Source organism: Hypanus sabinus, chromosome 5, assembly GCF_030144855.1.
Source record: "Hypanus sabinus isolate sHypSab1 chromosome 5, sHypSab1.hap1, whole genome shotgun sequence".
In the NCBI taxonomy this organism is placed as follows: domain Eukaryota; kingdom Metazoa; phylum Chordata; class Chondrichthyes; order Myliobatiformes; family Dasyatidae; genus Hypanus; species Hypanus sabinus.
Window position 1 is genome coordinate 42,523,164 of NC_082710.1, and position 19,471 is coordinate 42,542,634.

At 36.6% G+C, this 19,471-nt stretch overlaps 1 protein-coding gene across 5 annotated transcripts in view; it reads right to left on the reverse strand.

The window, feature by feature from the left end:
* LOC132394100 (terminal uridylyltransferase 7-like) overlaps positions 1-19,471 on the reverse strand; it is a 61,936-nt gene that overhangs the window by 16,018 nt on the left and 26,447 nt on the right. For all 5 annotated transcript variants that reach the window (XR_009512174.1, XM_059969846.1, XM_059969844.1 and 2 more), the window contains exons 9-20: positions 19,010-19,136; positions 15,003-15,122; positions 14,235-14,348; positions 13,967-14,141; positions 10,526-11,793; positions 10,176-10,326; positions 6,348-6,434; positions 5,354-5,457; positions 4,513-4,570; positions 3,560-3,663; positions 3,000-3,089; positions 1,787-1,900 (exon numbers count right to left, since the gene is read on the reverse strand). Coding sequence is in view for 4 of the 5 variants with exons in the window: in XM_059969846.1 (XP_059825829.1) it covers positions 1,787-1,900; positions 3,000-3,089; positions 3,560-3,663; positions 4,513-4,570; positions 5,354-5,457; positions 6,348-6,434; positions 10,176-10,326; positions 10,526-11,793; positions 13,967-14,141; positions 14,235-14,348; positions 15,003-15,122; positions 19,010-19,136 (2,512 nt within the window). In the remaining variant the exon portion in view is untranslated. The remainder of the gene's footprint in view (positions 1-1,786; positions 1,901-2,999; positions 3,090-3,559; positions 3,664-4,512; positions 4,571-5,353; positions 5,458-6,347; positions 6,435-10,175; positions 10,327-10,525; positions 11,794-13,966; positions 14,142-14,234; positions 14,349-15,002; positions 15,123-19,009; positions 19,137-19,471) is intronic.

A 19,471-nucleotide genomic window follows, 5' to 3' on the forward strand; every position in this document is an offset into this window, starting at 1 on the left:
GGGAGGAAGGCAGGTGCCATGTTGGCATTCATTTCAAGAGGTCTAAAATACAAGAGCAGGGATGTGATGCTGAGGCTTCATAAGACACTGGTGAGGCCTCACCTTGAGTATTGTGAACAGTTTTCGACCCATCTTGGAGAGGATGTGTTGGCTTTAGAGATGGTCTAGAGTAGGTTCACAGATTATTCCAGGAATGAAAAGGTTATCATACAAGGAACATATGATGGCGCTGGCTCTGCACTCGCTGGAATTCGGAGGGATGGGGGGGGGGGGGGGGATCTCATTGAAACCTTTCAAATGTTGAAAGGCCTAGACAGAGTGGATGTAGAAAGGAGGTTTCCCATGGTGGGAGAGTCTCAGACAAGAGGTTATAGCATCAGAATCGAGGGGCTCCCTTTCCAAATAGAGATGCGGAGAAATTTCTTTGGGCAAAGGTGGTGAATTTGTGGTCACAGGTTGTTGGGTGCATTTAAGGCAAAGATTGAAAGGTTCCTGATTGGACATGGTATCAAAGGTCAGGGGGAGGCCAGGAACTGGGGCTGAGGATGAGATAGGAAAAAAGGATCAGCCATGATTGAGTGACGGAGCAGACGATGGGCCAAATGGCCTAATTCTGCTCCTATGTCCTATGGTCTTAAATCCATGGAGTCTCCTATCTATCTTCTATCTTCCCAGCTTTCCCCATGGACTCAATTTAATTCTCTCAGTTTTACTGTGTCCTTCATATCAGATCTGCCCAAGCTGCCTTCCAGACCAGTGTCTTTCATGTCTTAACCTTATTCAAACAAAATATTCCCCTTCACCATGGACAGTAATGGTTACATCTCAAAGCATTTCTAATTTTATTCCTTTCCCTTCTTCCCATAACCACAATAATTTATTCCACAATACTCAGATGCCCTCTCCAATCACCCCTAAAAATCCCTTCCCTTTCCATGCAAGCACGGAAGCTGCAAGACCCAAATATCCCAGTGCCAGCTGAAACCGCAATTTACTGTACTTCTTTTATTTGCTGCTTAAATGCCTTTCCTACAAATTAGGAAGACCAAACATAAATGGACTAGATTACAAAATTACCATTAGAGCCCATTCACCTAGAACTTTAGTAAAGTATGTTCTTCTCATCCTGACAACCTCTAGTCCTAAGTCTACTAAATTTTTCCAAATCTGAATATAGCCTTGGGAAAACAGCTTCCTAACAGAAGTACAAACAAGAGAAAATTTGTAGATACTGGAAATCAAAGCGATACACACAAAGTGCTGGAGGAACTCAACAGGCCAGGCAGCATCTATGGAAAACAGTCACTGGCCTGAAATAGTCACTCTTCTTCTCTCTTAAGGCTGCCAAGCTTGCCATCTGCTTCCAACATTTCTCTGTTTAACCTTACCATTTTTTTTAAAACTTGCTTTATCATTTCTTTTGTTTGGTGATTTCTCTTGCAAACTACTGCATTACAGTTCTTTCTTCACTTCATCTGGACTTCATACCTACTTAAGATTCAACTTGTGTCTTACATTCAAATATTATCCCCTTAAATGTCAACTTCTTTCTCAACTGACTAACCTGTTCTGTATTTCCAGAATAACCTGTACATATTAACGAATTCCTATTGTATACACAATTCAGCTTTGCTCTAATATATAAAAATACAAGATGTTCACACAGTAAAACTAGTGACACCTACAATAAACAAAGTGCATTCCCCATACAACAGCTTGTAGCAAAAAATGTCTAAAACGCAAACACAAAATTGCTCCTTTCAGAAATAAGTTCATTTATATGTACCTCTTGGAGGACAGGAATTACTGGTGGCTTCCGTTGCTGTAGGTAGTAAAGTGCCATTAAAGTATATGCATATGATGACAAGCTGCCTCTCGATGCATCACCAATATCGCAGACCTACATAAAATGAGAAAAGATTTCTTGTACATTACATGCATCTTCTGACACCAAAAACAGTTGCTCCAAGAGAAATATAATGGTGATCTGCAGACAATATGCAATTCAATTGTCCACAGATTCCACTTATATATTTATGGAATATGGGCATTACTAGCATGGTCAGAATTTATTAATGGAGACCAAAGAGACTGCAGTTGCTGGAACCTGAAGCAAAATAAATGAGAAGGAACTTGATGGGTTGAGCAGCATTTGTAGGAGGAAAGGAATTTTGGGTTGAAAGCTTGCATCAGGAACCTGTTGTAGTCCTTAAACTACAACATCTTGATAATTAGTCACATAAATCCTTTGACCTTCTCACTGAAACATAGTTCTTCTTAAGCCCAACTCCCTTATTGGGGCATAGGCCACCAACAGCAGATCACCAGAGTCTTCTGTCCTGGGCCACTCTTTCCAAGTTTTCCCATCTCCTTAACATATCCTTCCTCTCCCAGGGATGAGATCTTTTGAGCTTCTGTTGGCACTTCTGTACCGCTGAATTTTTACAGGATGGGGTTTCTCCCCATACCCAACCCTCCTCCATTCGCAGCCAGGCCTGGGACTGTCCATGATAGAGCTGACACATTTATTTCAATTGAATAAATGATGCCAGTAGATTATTTGTACTAATAGTACAGGTCATGATTCTGGCAAGCAGCAGTAGTGAATAACTACAGAGCATTTTGCAAATTGTGAACACTGCAAAATGCTCTGTGCATGAGGGAGTTAATATTTTCAAAGCCAATTAACTATTTTCCCTGGATGATAAGCTGACGATATTTAATCAACTGCAAGTCAACTACTCAGCCTTTGAACTTCTCTTGCAGTTGTTAGACCATAGCCTTCTGCTAATTAGCGACACAAATGCTTCGGCCTTATCACCGACACTTATTTTTGTTTTTAGAAATTTTTTTGCATTGGACTTAAAATATTTACACAGAATATTATACTAAATAACTATTTTAAAGCACAGATATGTTAAATGATATAAAGTCTAAAAACTCCATCTATAAAACCTCATAACATTTTAATCAGTTCTGATATGCAAAAAAAAAGTTACCTTGGCGAAAACCTTCATAGTGTAGCCTATATATTTCACCCTTTTATCAATTGCTGCATAACAATCTAACAGTCCAGTGTTGTGTAAGGCCTGCAGAAAGAACATACATTTGTTTTGTTCAATTAAGTTAATGAGACTGCAATCAATTAAGATTGCCTCAAACATAGCAAATATGAATGTACATTCTACAAAGATGCACAAACTTAGTTTCTGTCCTAAAATAATGCCAATGGTGAAAATAATTAAAATCTCAAATCTATTTTAATTTGCAAACACGAGGAAATCTGCAGATGCTGGAAATTCAAAAGGCTGGTAGAACACAGCAGGCTAAGCAGCATCTACAGGGAGAAGCGCTGTCGACGTTTCGGGCTGAGACCCTTCGTCAGGACTAACCGAAAGGAAGGATAGTAAGAGATTCTACTTACTATCTTTGCTCTATTTTAATTTAATAGTCTTTGACGAATATCCAAACATCAAATGAACAAAAATATAGCATTTAAATCTTTAAAGGACTATATAATAATATAATAAGCATGTAATTGAAGTGTCACATTTCTTACCAGAATGTTATACAAACTGATGTCTCCTTCAAGGCCACTTCTTACATGGAGAAACTTAACAATTGGAACTTTGGCAGTTGTAATGGGCAAAATGTTCTTTAAATCTAGGGTTACAAAATGGAATTAGATCTCAGTATCAAAAAGGCAAGCAAAGTGATTATGATCATAAATGATAAAGGTACCAAAAAGCTAACAGTGATTTAAAACTGATCAAAAGCAGAGATATTAGAACTATACAGAATACAGTGCAGAAAACAAGTAGCACCTACAGTAACCAACCAGTCTAGTTCACAAGTGTATCTGTGATGGGTAAGTACAATTGACTGAGATGAGATTCCTGGTTGTAGATGAACATGCAAGTAGAATCCCTAATTGGCTAGGATCATTCGAACTATCAAATGACATACTTTAGCAAGATGCACGCTTTTAGAAAGCTGAACTACAAATTGCTCAGAGGCAACATACAAACAAGTTAATGGTATTGAGACTTCAAAGTGAGGGGACCAGATTTAGGGAGCTTAAAGAAGCTGCGCTATTCAGCTTGGAAGAGGGAAACCTTTGGAATAAAGTGCCAGAGTTTAAAAGTAATAAACATACTGACGAGTTCAAATTTAAAGGACAATGTCAAGCATTAACAGCACTAAGAACATTCTATGAAGGCATTTCTTTGTTTCATTCCTTTGTTTTTGTTTTGAACAGAATATTTGATGAACAATTTCTGCATTAATATATTTAAGATAGAGATTCTGGCCCCAATCCAATACAATTTGGGGGAACAAAGTGAGATTAGATTTGTTCTAATTACCCGACAAGACTACACTTGAACTACAGAAATTTAGCTACAATGAAATGAAAGACATTTCACTTTCTAATACAGAGCTCTTTCACATGGATGAATAAACTTTGCTTATTGAAAACAGCACTTTAAATGATATTGACAGGAGGTTTAATACCTGGATTCTTTCTGAGCACTCTTGCCAAATTCTCAATGATCTTGATACAATTTAATCCCTGCAAGATATTAAACAATAAACACAAGAAAATTGCAGACGCTGGAAATCTACATATATCATTATTAAACAAAATCAGTTTTCAGTTTGCTAATGTTCTTATGTTTTATTTCATAACTGTTAATAACACGGTACTCGGATATTCAAAATTAGGGATTAAGAGCTATGTGGAGTCATGTAAGTAGTAAAAGGTTCAATTAACAACCAGCTAATGAGCCAAAATAAATAATAAGAAAATGCAAAGCAATTCAGGTAATTGGCTTTGTGATGTAAATGTCATTAGTAGAGAGCATGAAATCAAAATCTAAAATAGACAGCTACCCAACATGCAAATAAAGCAAGAGCTTATAAATATTTTGGATAATGCTTCACTGCAGTACAATACATAAAACAAAAATTTCAAGTTACACTAGCAGAATAAAATACAAAGCCAAATATAACGTTATTGGACAATGCTCTGGTCGCAACCTATCAAAACTGTCTAAATTTCTGGCCAATTAACTCCTGAGTCAACACAATCCATCTTTGGGAGGCATCACAATGAATTTCATTATCCTCATGGTGAGAAATCAATTCTGAGCAAAGTTTAGTGAAGCTTGACTTGTTCTCTTTGGAAGATCCAAACATTCAAAATGATATACTAGAGTTTAAAATTTTGGAAGAGATCAATAAAATTCAACTTTAAAAAGGATAAAGTTTAACATTAAGGGGGAAATTAGAACTTTTCAGCAAGGCAACTATTATAAGTGCACTTTTAATTTAAGAAAACCAGTAATAAACATACCTCTGCTGTTTCCCGGTCTTCAAACGTCATACAAATGTCAAGATCACTTTGCCTAAAACCAAACCCATTCTTGGAAGACCCAAACAAGCAGAGTTTTGCCTTAGCTGTAAAATAATAAATTGCACTAAATTTTCATAATACTTGGAAAACTGAGAGTAAACTCTACTTGTACGATGTCAAGCATAATGCAAAACAATGAGGACAGTTTCTGCTTTCAGCAAAATTCATCAAGCATTACTTTTAAATAGTATAAACACACTTCAATAATACAATTCAACTGAGCTTTATTTGATTGAAAGCCAATTTCTAAGTCTTATTCTAAGAAGGGATTCTCATCTTCAGAATATATGCACGGGCCAAATTTGTAAGCTCATTCATCAAGGGAATTTGGAAAACTGGAAAGGCACAGTTTTCAAAAGGAACAAGTCAGATGTAGCCATCTTTATAAGCACAAAAGCTTTTGCAGATGCTATACACACTCAATGACCAGGTTCTTGTAGGATGATTGTGTCCTCATCTTCTTCTTTGCTGAGAGTCCTGGAGTACATCCAGACAACAAACCACCAGAATTTTGCATTTCAATCAGTCTCAATGTCAGAGATTGAAGACAAACGTGTGTTGGGATTGCCCTATAGCATTCAAAACAACGTGCTTTATGGAAATAAGCTTTGAACGTTCCTCTTTGAGTCAGTAGCCAGAAAGAACGGACAAGAAAATTAAAAGCAGTTGTCTTTAAAAAGGTTGACAGTTTTCATGAGATCACATGTTTTTACTGTAGCAAACATTATGATTCCTGGTATATCATTAAAAGTTGTATTTCATAATATTTTCCAGCTTTGCCTAATATTTTCTGAAGGGTAATTGAAACTTATCTGAATCAGGCTTCCCAATTCCAGTCCACTAACTGAAACATTTGCTGATGAAATTTGGCCTGTATTACATTATTTGCCTCATATATAGCACTTTGTGAATAAATGAATAAAACAAATGATACCATTAAGTTCCCTCTTGATAAACGACTGTAGATCCACAAGAATGTGCTCACGTGCTTGAATTTCCAGACGATCTGGAGAAAAGTCAGCTGCAATGAAAAAGGAAGAAATTTAGTTTCAGTTAATTATTTAATGCCTTGAGCAATATCTTTCAACTTCCAGTTTATCAATTAAAGGTGCATTACACACCTGATACCTTTTAAACATCCAATTGTTCTATCAACATTTACTCTTCTTATTTTGGGGAGGAAATTATGTTCAGCCAATGATAGTCCTGCTTGGCAAAATGATACAACTCATAAACACAAAGATCTTCTATTATTTTTCACAAATCATGATCGTCACTATGATCTTATAATGCACAGATGTTGTTTGGATAAAGTTCTTATTGCTTTACATTTTAGGGTGCTGATAAAATTCATCCCATTCATAAAGAAAAATTACAACTAAAACAGGTGAGGTTGATTAATGCCTCTTTCTAAACACACAGTCAAGCTAGGGATCAACTCATTTTCAATGATGAGAAAAGCAATACAAAACTTTAGTTAGGCCACATTTGGAATTGTGTGTGCAGCTCTGATTGTCTAATTACAGGAAGGATGCAGAGGCTTCAGAGAATACACAGAATTTCACCAGGATGTTTCTTGGATTATGGAATATTAATGGTAAGGAGAAGTCCCTTAAACTTGGATTGTTTTGTCTAGAGCATCAGAGGCTGAAGGGTGACCTGATCAAAGTATATAAAATCATGAAAGGCAAAGACAAGATAGAATCTTTTTTCCCCAGGATGGAAACGTCAAATACTAGACAGCACCTTTTTAAGGTAAGAGGGAGAAAATACAAATACTGTATTTTTTTGGTTTGTGTTTTTTTTTTAAAAATATACAGTGATTGGTGTCTCAAACACACTGCCACAGGTAGTTATCAAAGCATTTATGACCATAACATTTAAGAACCATTTAGATAGGCACATCAACAAGCAGGAAACAGAGGGATACAGATCACATACAGAATTAGTTTAAATTGGCATCATGATCAGTGCTGACATATTGGCCTGAAGGGCTTTTGCCATAGTCTACTGTTCAATATTTTGAGTGCAGCTTATACCCGTAACAGCATTACAATCAAAGGGTCAACCTGCAATACTAGATTATACAAAAGTGTTGTTTTTCTGACAGTTTACTACAGAGTAAAGCTATTCTGAAACCAAAGGTTCAGATCAAGACTCTGCAGTGAAATAGCTAATGGGAGCAGAAAGAGCGCACTGGCTCTGCGTATACACTATTATTCTCTGCCTGATAGCATATCCATTATTATCAAAACTAATATTTTCCAACCACCATTATCAAGCCAATGGTTCCCCATTTTTTCACTTATTTTATAAAAAATGAAATGTTTGCACTTGCTACTTTCAAGTGTCCCAGAAACTACTGAATTCTGGAGTGTGATAACCAAAGAATCCTCTATCTTTATAGCTACCTCTTTCAAATATCTTAGGTAAATCAGGTGGTTCCAAGGATTTATCAGCATCAGGTTCATTAACTTCTTTATTATTCCTAGCATCACGTAACTTTTTGAGTAGGACATTTGGCTCTAGGTATTGTCCAGCAGAGATACTTCTTATCTCCTTAACAACAAACTAATTTTTCTCACTTGTGAAACTTCCTACTCTAATCACAGGATGTACAAATGTTTCCATCAACTGTTGATAAACATACCTTGCTATATTTATATCGAACACATTCCCTTGCAATCTACAACTTCGCATTTTTTTTTAAACTATGAAAATTTTATTAAAGGGAAGCAGTGTCAGTGTGTACTTTCACTTGCTTACTCCAATCAAAATAATCACTTTGATAATGCACCCTAATCACTTCTCCACTCCAGTGGCCTTTAAAACCGCATTACACTGTTAAACATTCTGACCTGCTGCTTGCCCAATGCATTCAGATTTTGCTACAGATATATCCATCTCTAGCATTATATCGAATGACTCCTTGCACTCCTGATTTAAATCAACATCCCATGCCTTGTCTGCAGTAAACTTGATGCTCTCCTATCTTCCTAAAACATCTCCATCTGTGCAAAGCTGGCCATCTACATTCATAGCAATAATCTTTATCCTGCCACTTTCTATAGCAGCTAACATCACATATTCCTTGTGTCACTCATCATACCACTTCCACTTTTGGACTCAACTTTTTTCAGCATCCATGCATGCAAAATCCTCTCCAATTTAACTACTAACATGTAAAACTCTTAATCTACTTGCAGAGTAGGTCTAGCTATTTGTGTGTTCCCTTATCTCTACGGCTTGCTTTAATGGAATTTTAGATCCAGTGCAGGGCCTCCTACATGGTTTCAGTGGGCAGGGAAGCGATAACAAGACCACTTAACTAAAGAATCATCACATCAGATTTTGTCAAACTATATGGATGCTTTTGTTGCATTTAACAATATGAAGTACTTAACTGTTGAAATAATCTGTCCAAACCACAGTGTATAATTTAAATAAGAACAATAAGCAAGACTGTTTTATGAAAAACAGAGACAAAATAAAAATAAACCTCTTCAAAAAAAAAATCTTGACAACTATACACAATTCTAATAAAATTTTGTTTTTTTTTTAATAAGGCCAAAGAGGAATTATTTTAAGTATCAATTATAATGCCATTAAAAACTCACTTCCTTCCAAAAACACTAAACTCATTATGATTCTCTGTCAAATCTAGACACTTGTTGACACATTGCATTGATTTTAGTGCAGTCGTTTGGTGAAGACAGTTATAGCTTACCTCAGAAAATGCAAGTTACTCCCGGCAGCTGCTCCTGGAATTTCAAGGTTAAATATGCAAATCATAATGCCAGAGATGATGCCCAACACACATCATGACAAGTGCTTTAAGTATCATCACCATAACTGATATAAAATTTAATTCTTAAACTTAATGTTTATTGCTTTTCAATATAGCTTTTCAGTTAATCTCAATTATTAGACAGACTTTGTATTTTACCTAGGATATTATATTCTGTTCAAAAGTCTGAACTTTTCAGTACAAGTTTTTTTTCTCTTAAATAAAATTAGTATGCTCAATTAGAACAGATATACAAAGCCAATCCAGAAGGCTAAATGGCACTACGAAATTAAAGATCTTACATACAATAGGCAATTTGTGAGGACTGTACTCTGGCTTTAGAATTATACAATTGTTATTCAATAGGAGGTGGTCATTCAGTTCAGAGTTAATGCTGGCTTATTTTGAAGGAGGGTGACAACATTTTGATAGCATGGTAAACTTGCCTCCAGCTCTGGCAACCCAGGTTCAATTGCAACCTATGGTGTTTGCATATTCACCCTTAGACCACATGGCTGTGTGCTGGCTGCTCCAGTTTCCTGCCATTTCTCTAGATGAAATGGCTGTTCGTTAAAATGCCCCAGTGAAGATGGATAATAGGAGATGTGGGGTGGGCAAGAGTTGCGGTCACAGGGGTAGAGAAGAGGTTAAGGGAAAAGCTGAAAGAAAGAGAGAAGTAAACAGGGGACTGGGATTATTCTGAGAGTGGTATGGACTTGACTTCCTACTGTACGAGAAATAAAACAAGAGATAATGCTTTTCACACACAAAATTGTGGCAACTTAAAATATGAAGATTACTTCCATGAATTATTTATCCACAATAAACAAGTAGACCTGTTACAGGATGATGGTAGTACAACAAAAATAATGGTGCACAACTTTAAAATGGAACATTTTTTAAATGACAATCTGATTTTTAAAATTTTGAAAATATTTCAAAATGTGGGGAATAAACAAAATATTATATACTTACAGAAACACTGGATACAAACTCTGTTAAGTTCTTCCAGAAATTTTGGTGTCATTTGCGGCAACGGATCAAGATCAACTTTTTTGAAGTCTTCTGGACAATCATGCTTTAAGTGACCTTCTCGCTTGCATAAGCTGCACACAATTATAGATGCCTATTTAGGAGAAAGTTGACAGTCTTTTAGACAAATATTTTACACTGCTACTTCAGCATAGTTTATACTAAGCTTAACCAAATGGTGAAGGTTTATCCAAATTATTTTCCATGTTCTAACTCCTCTGATGTGATTAATTTCAAGTTGTGATTAGAATACAGCAGTTTTGAGAACAATAAAAATCTATAGATGTCATTACCTTTCCCTTTGTAAAGGACAATTTACTGAATACATAAAGCATGTTGTCCTCAATCTGTGATTCACATCCATGCAAGGTAGGGTCAGTCTTTCCAACAGTAACTTCCTTGTGTTTTTCATTTTGAGCTTCCTGCTTTTCAATCTTGCTTGGAGCATGTTTGTTTGCTTGAGAAGTCACATCACTATGACTTCTAAGTACATGTTCTTCCCAGTTTCGCAATTCAATTATTTCATCTTCTTCAGACTGATTATCTTCCTCACTAGACTCTGTTGATAAAGTCACAAATTCCTCTTCAGCTGTAAGACTGTCAAGATGAGCTCGAGGTGTGATATTCAGATCCAACTCATCAATATCGATGTCATCTTCCTCTTCATCCTCTTCATTCCTGTTTGAAGTCCTTTTCTCATGCTGCATTGCCTTTTTAGAGAAACTGTGCAGTTCCTCGGTACTGTCAGAGCTTTCTCTAACTTCATTTAATGTGACTTCATCAACTTTCATTTCCAGTTGATTAGAATCTTCAATGTCAACATCAGCACCTTCTATATTCTGAGAATTCAGAAAACTCTCAGAATCTGAAAGACTTTCTGAATTAAAATGATCTCTGTAACAAATTCTGTGTTTCACACAAGACTCAATTTCATCATCACTGGAGATCTCATTATCTGCTTCTAATGACTGTGCAAATCTATCTTCATTTAATATCCTGCCAGCAAGTGTTGAATTGTCTTTCTGTTGTCCAGATATATTAAACAGTTCTTTATGATTTGCACTTTCCAAGAGTTCATTACCATCTTTACCTTCACTTTCTGATTGATTTTCATCACCTTCCGATAAGTTATCTCCAGTGATTCTGAACTTTTGCATTTCAGGTATCATCTCCTCCTCTGTGATGCTTTCACCCTCACACTCTTGTAATGTTTCGGAATTTCTGTAGGAATTTTTCAAAGGTAGTTTTTCACTATCATTACATGGAGCACCATCGTGGATCTGTTGCCATTCTCCATTAGGAAGTTCTGCTGAACTGGCAGTTGTCATTTCTGGTAGCTTCACCGCTGAAGTACAACAGTCAAGCAAATCCTGCTGGTGTGCCATAAAAGCAGACTCTGCTTTAGAAACAATTTTTTCATTGTTTCTTTTGTTGAATCTTGCTGACTTGTATCGAGGTATTGCAAAGTACTTGTATGTTGCTCGCAAACAATGAATGAAATAGTCAAATACCATTTGACTACTTAAGGTACGTGCAACATTCCTCTTTACAGCGTATGGATCTAGAGAAAAGTACACAATTACAATTTTTCATAAAATAACACTGTATCCGTTATACAACGTTAAATAAGTTTTTTGTAGACTGAGATTATTACATTTAGGTAGGGGGAAAAGAAAGCCTTCTCAAAGTCCAAATTGGACATCTATGTGCTGTGCTACAGGAGATAGGCAAGGTATTAATGAATATTTCCCATTAGAGGGATATGAGCCAAACACAGGTAAATATGAAAAGCTTAGATGGGTATCTTGCCAAAGACCCTGTTTGCACTACAGCTCTACGTTCAACACTGAAAAAACCACTTATCAATAAGCTCCAAAACCTAGGTCTTAATGCTCCTCCTGCAACTGGATCCCTGATTTCTACACTTAAGACACCCATCAATTTGACTCGGCAACAACATCTCTTCCACAATTAAAACTATGTTCTTAGCCCTCTGCTCTAATCGTATTATACTTATGACGATGAGACTAACGAAGTACAACTCCAATGCCATATTTAAGTTTGCTGACAACATCATTGGTGTGGGCTGAATCAAAGGTGGTGATGAATCAGCATGTAGGAGAGAGACTGAACATTGTCGAGTGGTGCCACAACCACACCTCTTACTCAACACTAGCAAAGAGATGCATGTTGATTATAGGAAAGAGAAACTGAAGGTCCATAAGCCAATCCTGAAGGGATCAGAGCTGGAGAGGATCATTTCAGAGGATCTAATGTGGGTGCAGCATTACAATGATGGCATGGGAGTGCCACGACTTTAGAAGTTTGCAAAGATTTGGCAAGTAATCTAAAACTCTGACAAACTTTGATAGATGCACGGTGGAGAGTATACTGACTGGTTACAACACAGCCTGGTATGGAAACACCAAAGGAAAACCTACAATTTACAACCCAGTCCATCACAGGTAAAGCTCTCCCCACCACCGAGTGCAACCTCAAGGAGCACTGCATCAGAGCAGCAGTATCCATCATCAAGGACTCCCACCATCAGGCCACACTCTCTTCTCACTTCTGCCATCAGAACAAAGGTACAGGAGCTGTCGGTCATACACCTCAACCATCAGACTCCTGAATCAGAATTGATAACTTCACTCATCTCAACACCGAACTGATTCAACAACCACTGTCCAGGAGTCTACAACTCATGTTCTCAATATTTGGTACTTATTTTATTTTCTCCTCCTTTTGTATTTGCACAATATGTTGTCTTTTGCTTGTCCGTCTTTCTTTGTGTGCAGTTTTTAACTGATTCTACTGTGTTTCTTTTGTAGTTACTGTGAATGCACACAAGAATCTCAGGAATGTATATGGTGATATATATGTATGTACTTTGATAATAAATTTACTTTGAACTTTGTGTGTGGGGAGGAGGGGGATTTGGGGGTTGATAATCATGCTGCTGTTGTTTTCTTTCTTGGTTTTGCAGCTATCTGGAGAAGAACTTCAGAGTTGTATACTTTGACAATAAATGAACCTTTGAACAAAATTCCTCCATTCAAAGCTGCTCATGCCAGTCTTTAGCAAAACCAACATAATATACAGGTCCAGAAATAAATACTAATCATGCCCCCCAATTCCCACTATTTTCAAAGTAATTACTACATGTAACAAGAGGTGGCAACTACTGACGCCTTGAATAGGCAAGCACAACTGGTTCAGGACCGAATGTCAACTAGCTTCTGATCAGACAGATTATGGGAGTAAGAGTCCTTACCTGGTCTCTGCCTCCACAGAGGTCCCATATACAGGGTATTTTTATTTAAGTGAACAATAGGTTATATTTTAATTTTAAATCCACATTTAGCAGGTTTCTGATAAGTAAGGGGAAAAGGTAAATATGAAATTAGCCATCACAGAAGAGTTAGGAGCTCCAAATGGTGCATTTCTAACCACACCTGGAGTACTCAGTTAGGACCAGTCTACCATTTAACATACATTAAAAGTACCATCCTAACTATTCTTTTGTACAGAGCAACAATTTACAGAAACGTATGTTATATAATTAATCATTTCTTTTCTTTCACAGACATGTCTGAAAGCCATATAACAGTACAAGAAATTTACATTTCCTACCAATTCCATTTTTATGGGAGAGCTGGGAACTGGTAATAATGTGAAGGAAAAACTATGTTTAGGCTCATAAAGAACTTCAAAATTTGTATTTCTATGCAGACCTTCCACGGCAATTCTCCTGTTGGGCCAGTCTTTAGCTTCTCGAGAAAGTGGTTCTCCGATGCGTATATTAATAACGAAATAAGTCAATGTAAATTCAATTGCATAAAATCGAAGTAGTTCAAGCCACAGCTGTCCTACAGGTAGAGAACTTTGTTGATCAAAGACAAGTGGAACCTACAAAAGGGAACATGTTCGATAAAACAGTCAACAATTTGATTGTTTGCCAGAATAAAATTAATGAAATCCATTTACGCCAGAGAAACATACCTTCCCTTCATATGAAACATCACCCTCACTTGATTTAAATGCCCAGATAACCTCATTGTTTTCTACTCTTTTAAGATAGAAGTCGGTCAAGTTATCCATCATAAATCCTTCAATCTTTAAAAAAAGATAAACAATTTCTATTAAATAATTATTATGGTGCTTCTACATTCCAAAAACCCTACCAACAATTATAATGAATGTCCAAATTTTAGTGCACCACACAGGACCAGTTTTTTTTTCCTTTAAAAAGCACAGGCTGGATTGCCCTGAAAATATATTTATACAGCACTCTTTAAATAGAAGATAAAATGAATCAAATTAGACATTAATACAGCACTTATTTCCATATATCAAATGTTTCTTGTAATTATGTTGATTCGCCAGAGAAGCAATCCTCCAAGAGGACCACAACTTTGTCGTGGTTCGGATGTTTGTGTGCCTCAATGGTCTGGAGGGCTATGTTGTTGGATTCAGGTTTTTATGCTTTGGCTCCTGGTATGGACATCTATGCAAAACTGGTTAAAGGGTAGAGGCTAGACTAAGGGTGTTCCACCAGTCCTTCAGGTTTGGGGGTTCAGCTCAGGGACAACAACCCTGACTGGTCAAACAAAACTGTAACAGAAACAGCAATGGAGAGTCATTCTACAATGGAGTGGCAAACGACAGTTAGGACCTTCATTGCTGCCCTAAACACCAGCAGTGTAACAGGCAGTAATTAAGTACCAGAGGAGCAAATAGGAAATAATAAAACTCAAGCAGATATCTTACCCATAATCCAAGATACACAGGTAGCACACATTCTGTCCTTTGTTGAAGAAAGAATATTACCATTAAAGCAAAAGCATAGGGTGGCATCCCTCCTTCTTCTGGGCAATCAAGATGACAAAGCTGAAAACATTAAGAAGTTGGTTTGATTTTTTATTAAGTCCTAGGTTATTATAAAATCAGTTAAACAGTGCAGAGAAGGAACCTATTTAGCCCACCATGTCTGAGCTGTTCTTTGAAAGTTCCATGTTCTTTTTACATGTGACCTTATAAAACAGCTATTCTTCAATTATTTCTTCAACTTTCATCATTATAGGTAGAGGTTCATAAACCCCTGCAACCTTAGTCGAAACAGAGAAATTTGTAATCTCCCATCTAGATATTTGGCAGGTGATTTTAAACTTATGAAGCCTGTTATTACTCCAGTTACCAAGAAGTTTAATACAGACTGCTACATCAAAACCTCACTTCATCCTGAAAAGTTCTCAGGTCACTTCTCAACCATCTGTTTGTCAAAGTTAAGAATACTGAATCAGAATCAGGCTTAACATCACTGGCACATGTTGTGACATTTTTTCCAGAAGCTGTACATTACAATTAGAATAAATTACAGTAAGAAATACATACAAATTAAATAAATGCAAAAAGAGTAAAATAAAAAGCAAGTTAGTGTACATAATATCATTGTTCAGTCAGAAATCTGATGGTGGATAGGAATCTGTTCCTGAAACCTTGAATATCTATCTTCAGGCTCCTGTGTATCCTCCTCTAGCAAAGAGAAGAGGGAATGCCCTAGGTGATGGGGTTCCTTAATGATAAATATCACCTTTTGGGACATCGCCGTTTGAAGGTGACCACAATGTTCGGAAGGCTACTGTCCATGATGGCTGACTGAATTTACAACTTTCTGCAGCATTTTCCGATCTTGTGCAGAGGCCCCTCCATACCAGACAGTGATACAACCAGTTGTAATGCTCATTGCAAGAGTCTTTGGTGACATCACCAAATCTCCTAATATAGCCGCTGTCATGCCTTCTTTGTAAATTTATCAATATGTTGGACCCAGGATAGATCCTCAGATAAGTTGGCACCCAGGAACATGAAAATGCTTAGCCTTTCCATTGCAGATCCCTCAATGAGGGCTGATGTATGTTCCCTCAATTTCCCCTTCCTGAAGGCCACTATCAATTCCTTGGTTGTCATTGTGATACTACTCAACTAGCTGATCCATCTCACTCCTATACACCTCCTCATCACCAAATGAACTTCTGCCAACAATAGTTGTGTCATCAGCAAATTTATAGATGGTGCTTGAGCTGTGCCTAACCACACAGATGGGTGTAGAGAGAGTAGGGCAGTGGGCTAAGTACACATCTTTGAGGTGCACCAGTGTTGATTGTCAGAGAGGAGCGGATATTATTTCCAACTCTCACTGACTGTAGTCTCCCGACAAAGAAGTGAAAGATTCAGTTGCAGAGGACTTCTGGAGCGTGTTAAATGGTACTGAGAAGATGATTGCATTGAATGGTCAACAGCAATCAATAAACAGCAAGCAGTAGGTATTGCTATTGTCCAAGTGACCCAAGGCTGAGTGGAGAGCGAGTGAGCTTGCACCTGCTGTAGACCTATTGTGGTGATAGGCAAATTGCAGCGAGTTGGAAGTAGGCACTTGAAAGCAGGTACAGAGATGTCAGGAGTAAGTTTGTTTGCTTTTTTTTAAAAAAAAAGATGATGTTGCTTACTGGAGTACCCATGGTTGTGACTGTGGATTTCAGCTATTGTAGTCCTAAACAGGAATATCTGATGAATCCCATCGGAGCTTCATACAAAGAGTAGCTACTTATTGCTGCCATCTTGGTGCTATCTTTGCTGAAGAGTGTAGCTTTCTTAAGCTGCTTCATGATATTCTATTTACATTTTTTTTAAATGAAAGCCTTTATATGCAAAAACAATTAACATATCTCTGTACATCAATTTACCAACCTACTATCCACCTTTAAGGAGTTACCAAGATTTCCCTGCTCACTAAAACACAGGAATCATAATTCAGGAAATGCAGTATTTCCATGTTAAGCTTCCCAAAAGCATTTCTTCAGTCATATCCTACTTTTATAAATTGAACACCACTCATTGCATTTCTCATTTAAACATCTTACCAAACTTTAAGTTCAAGTTTCAAATCAGTTATAAGCTTGCTTCACTTTTGACTTGAAACAGAATCAGAAAAACATGACATTTATGAAAAGCCATTGTAAATTATCTCCCAGCCTGAAAATAATCTCTACACCTGCCCCTTCATTCCTGTTTATAGACTAATTGTACAATTTTAATCATAAATCTCCTATAAAATATTGCTCTTTGATGTGGCAAAATGGCATACAGGGCAAGACCAGATGGTAAGCATTTTCTCAATAGATCTTCAACATTTTTATTCACCCATCTCTAGAAAGGAATAAAAGACTACTGGATAAATTTGTTGTCTTGCTGGATACATGGTTATTAACTATAGTATCAGGACTGCACAATTCAGTTTTCACTATAATGGTAATTGGAAGTTGTTTTGGTGTGATATATGCAACACATTTTAAAAAATTACAGCAAAAACTCTAAAGATCCTAGCCATGCAATGAATGCAAAATCTGATAGTTTAAAACCAGCTGATTGCTGTAATGATAGAAAAATACTTTATGTAAATTGTTCTTCGGCCCTGAGTTCATCTTTCATTCAGTTTTCCATTTGGTTGAGCAACAGTTTCTAAATATGTAGGTATTGATCCTCCTCTTTACAGTAAAACCTACAGTAAAAAATCAACTACACAATTGACTAGTAGTTCTTTGAAGCCTGTTGCCACTCAATGAGATCATGTTTAATCCTCCATGTCAAGAACACTTCCTTGTCTGATCCCCATACCTTTGGATTCCCTTCAAGATCAAACATCATTATTCACCTTGAGTTAATGACTGAGTAACCAGTCAGCTGGACTGGAAAATTTCAAAAGATTCACAGTCCACATACATACCATTTTCACTTCTCCTTTCTATAGTTGTAATTTAACTACATACTTGACATGCAAGGTTAACCATAAAATGAATGCCAACATGTATATCTTTATATCATGAAATATCACGTATATCCTTATATCATGAAAATATTAAAAAAATTTAAAACTCCCATTCAGTTTAGCAACATCTGTTTTATTCTCAGTCTACAATTTCCTAAAAATCAGATTCACTTTTCTCTAGTTTGAGCAAAACTCCCCAATATAAGACACCATTAGCTTGATTCTGTCATTTCCAAGATGCCATCCGACCTCATTCTCTTCAAAGTTGAATTTGCCCTCTTCACTTCTTACCCTTCTCCTTTTCACCCTGCTTTTGTTCATCTCTCAGTAAAACATTGGGAATGTTCTATTATGTGAATGATAACATACATAAAAAAATCACAGGATTCCCCCAGGTAACAAACAGGTTCCATTCTTACAAGTTGAAAAATCAAAAATCTAAAAAAGATTCAACATGGTAACAGTATTAGACTGAATGGAATTGAAAGTGCATGAGATAATAACTACCAGCACCAAAATTGGAGAGTAAGGGAAAAGTGGTTCTGTTGGTTGTAGGAATGGATGTAATCAAATGCACAGCCTTCTGAGTTTAATAATACAATGGGAGCTAGTTTGTGTGTACAAATGTCCATCATTTGGGTATTCATAGTCTGACGATGTCATGCATTGTTTTTAATGATGGAGATTATTATTGAATTTTAATTTCAAATTTAATTTCAGTGGTTTGACCACTTCATAACCACTGACATAAAAAATATGCCAGTTACCTGAAAATTCTTACTCTGAGGTATATTATTCAAAATGAAGTCAAAAGCAAACAAAATACAAAGTTTCAAGGAGAAGCAGTTGTCAAAATAAAGAATAAAATTGCTAACAAGTACTGACAATGAAACATATAAACTTGTACTTAATAACTATTTAATTTCAGAATAAAAACTGAATTTCTTACCTTTGCCCAAGACCTAAAGGCAATAACCAGTGGAGTAAGAGAAGGTTCAAACTTTGCCAAGGCAGCTAAGTGACAAGTTGTGAGCCATGCATTTTCATTGCCTGCACTTACTTTACATAAAAGGCCACTGAAAAAGAGTATAGGATGAAGATTAAAAAATTATATAGGTTAATTCACAACTGTACAATGCTCTCAGAAAAGTTTATACACTAATTAATACATGGCCTCTTTTTTTCCCTGAACAAGGCTAATATACTCCTGATGCTCAGCAAGCCAAGCAGCATCTATGGAAAAGAGTACAGTCGACATTTCAGGCCAGACCCTTCAGCAGGACTGAAAAAAAAAAGAGTAGATTTTAAATTCCTATCTTTTAAATCTATTCATCTTTTTTTCTCCAGTCCTACTGAAGGGCTTTGGCCTGAAATGTCAACAGTACTCTTTTCCATAGATGCTGCTTGGCCT